The sequence below is a fragment of the Polyodon spathula genome, chromosome 16, assembly GCF_017654505.1.
Source record: "Polyodon spathula isolate WHYD16114869_AA chromosome 16, ASM1765450v1, whole genome shotgun sequence".
NCBI lineage: Eukaryota > Metazoa > Chordata > Actinopteri > Acipenseriformes > Polyodontidae > Polyodon > Polyodon spathula.
Window position 1 is genome coordinate 18,589,275 of NC_054549.1, and position 2,195 is coordinate 18,591,469.

The following is a 2,195-nucleotide window of genomic DNA, read 5'->3' on the forward strand; positions in this document are numbered from 1 at the left end:
GCTAGTATACCAAGCCCCTTACACTTGGAAGATGTTCCCCGTTTGTGAGGCTGGGATTCCGGAGAGGGTCACAGCCTCGATCCCCCACAGATCAGAGCAGATCTCTCCTGGGTATTCCTCCTGGAGCTGCAGCAAAGTCTCGTAGTCCCCCTTGCCGCTGGGACTGTCCCGATTAAACCATCTGGTCCTGCAGCCTGACACAAATATGAAATTCATCATTAGTGTGGGGAGCCAATACTGGATCCCCGCGATAGCTTACAATAAAAATAACTGGCAAGACACTTTATATATATATATATAAAAAAAAAAAACACTAGCTTCAGATTCATGAAAAATTCCACAGTGCATTGCATGAAAACAGAAACAAGTCTGGGCTGCTACTATACATTCTTTTTTAAATGTAGTTTTTCCACAATTTAGAATGTTCAATTGTGTCCCCTCACCACAGCAATTCCCCACAACAGCACAGGAGAACTCCGATCCCAAGTCAATTGCACCCATTTATACCCAGGAGCTCTACCGTGGATGTCAATGAGCTGCTGGCCACCGGAGGACAAAGGCCAGCCCTGCAGCGGTCCACTATGAGCTCATGGGTTCCTGGCCAGTACGGGCCATTGTTGCATGATGAGGAGAAAAGGTCCCTAACTTGCAGCAGCGCCAGAGGCAATGCGATGCTCCCTGTGGAATCCCCAGCAAACACGGTGGCCGCTCGTCCCTAAATGTAAAGATCAAGTCTCGGTCCTGGGCTAAATACCTTCGGGACGGAATTTGTCCTGGATTCCTAACTCCATGTGTCAAAACATAGCATATCTGATTGGAGCAAAGCCCCATCTCAGAATGACTGATAGACTGGATAGCCAATCTAAGACATAAAACTATATAATTCCACTATCGTGATTTTTTACATTCACAGCACATGTTTCCCAATAGCCTGACACTGATATGCTTTGGCAACAGCAAACAAAATCCAATTCGTAGAATAGTTTAATTTCAGTGTTTTCCTTCTAGGGTACTTCTTCATTTACTGACGTATCACTATGTGTCACTTCAACTTTCAGTCAGCCATTTCGCAATACTTTTTTTCTTTGGTGGAGTAGGCCTTATGACCTACTTCACCAAATAAAAAAAATAAGTAACTATGCAAATTCAGAGAGGAATGGGTTAGAACGGTCATACACATGAATTAGAAAAGTGCAAATCATTCAACAATAATTTTTTATACATAACGAAGAAATGATTTTAGAATTGGATACTGAGGTGAAAATATTGTTAAGAAGCATTCAGAGTTGGTAAGGTGGTCACCCTACCAGCAGTCAGCTGACTACACATCCAGAATGCAAACCTGTGCTCACCTGACTGTATCACACCTAACATGAACACCACGCTGTCATGCCTTTACCAGATGAGAATCTTGTAAATATTGGTACAGTAATTTGGATTAATCAGAACTGTCTTTAAAAGAGGCTAGAAGTCCTTGATAAAAGTTTTGAGAACATTTAACACATTTATTGTGTTCACCATGAACTGCAGAGTGCACAGACAAACGGACACAAAAACAGCTCATGGATAAATTATTCAGACTTGTCTACAAGTTTTTAAACAAACTAAAAATGTTGGTTTGAATGGTTAAGCAGCAGAAACGGAAGAGGTTAAGAGATACATTTTTATGTGCCGATGACCCCTTTTCACCATCCAAACCCAAGTAACAAATGTTGCCAAGCTGCGGTGGGTGCTTGACCAGCAGAGGTTGCTGCATGCTGAGGGGATATTTGTTATAGGAAATTATTTACATTGCAAGGCCTGTCCTTACCTGAGCAGAATTCAGCTGGGCAGGTAAATCTCACTTGATAGTCTTCACAGACCCTGTTCTTTTGTGCTGAATTGATGCATGCAAATCCATAGGTGGTGTCATAGCTAAAACCACAAGAAACCCACATACTGTAAGGCACTGTAACATTAATGTCTATCCAGTTGAACTACTTCCCACTATTTGTAAAACAATTATTTTTCCCACCTGCAACACTGCCCCTAGTGGATGTGAGAAATACATCAATAATAATTACCACCTATAACAAATACAATATTTCTTACATCCACTGGGGGAAGGGTTAATGGGTATATTCTGGGGTACCACGGGTAAGAGTAGACATGCTTGAGAGCTGTACTGACACTTCTGGGGTTTCTGAGTTTTAAAA

At 41.9% G+C, this 2,195-nt stretch overlaps 1 protein-coding gene across 1 annotated transcript; it reads right to left on the reverse strand.

Annotated features, from left to right (window-relative positions):
• LOC121328958 (cartilage intermediate layer protein 1-like) lies at positions 1 to 1,937 on the reverse strand. The gene is made up of 2 exons (XM_041274114.1): positions 1,811 to 1,937; positions 1 to 194 (listed from the first exon to the last, which is right to left on the reverse strand). Exons 1-2 carry the CDS (start codon positions 1,935 to 1,937, stop codon positions 19 to 21), a joined length of 303 nt encoding a protein of 100 aa, XP_041130048.1. The 3' UTR covers positions 1 to 18.
• Between the last annotated feature and the right edge of the window lie 258 nt (positions 1,938 to 2,195).

Excerpts from the sequence above, each read along its gene's own strand:
- LOC121328958 (XM_041274114.1), bottom strand. The coding sequence starts at position 1,937 with ATGTGGGTTTCTTGTGGTTTTAGCTATGACACCACCTATGGATTTGCA. Across the intron at positions 195-1,810 it reads CCCAGCTGAATTCTGCTCAG|GCTGCAGGACCAGATGGTTT; the intron begins GTAAGGACAGGC and ends TATTTGTGTCAG.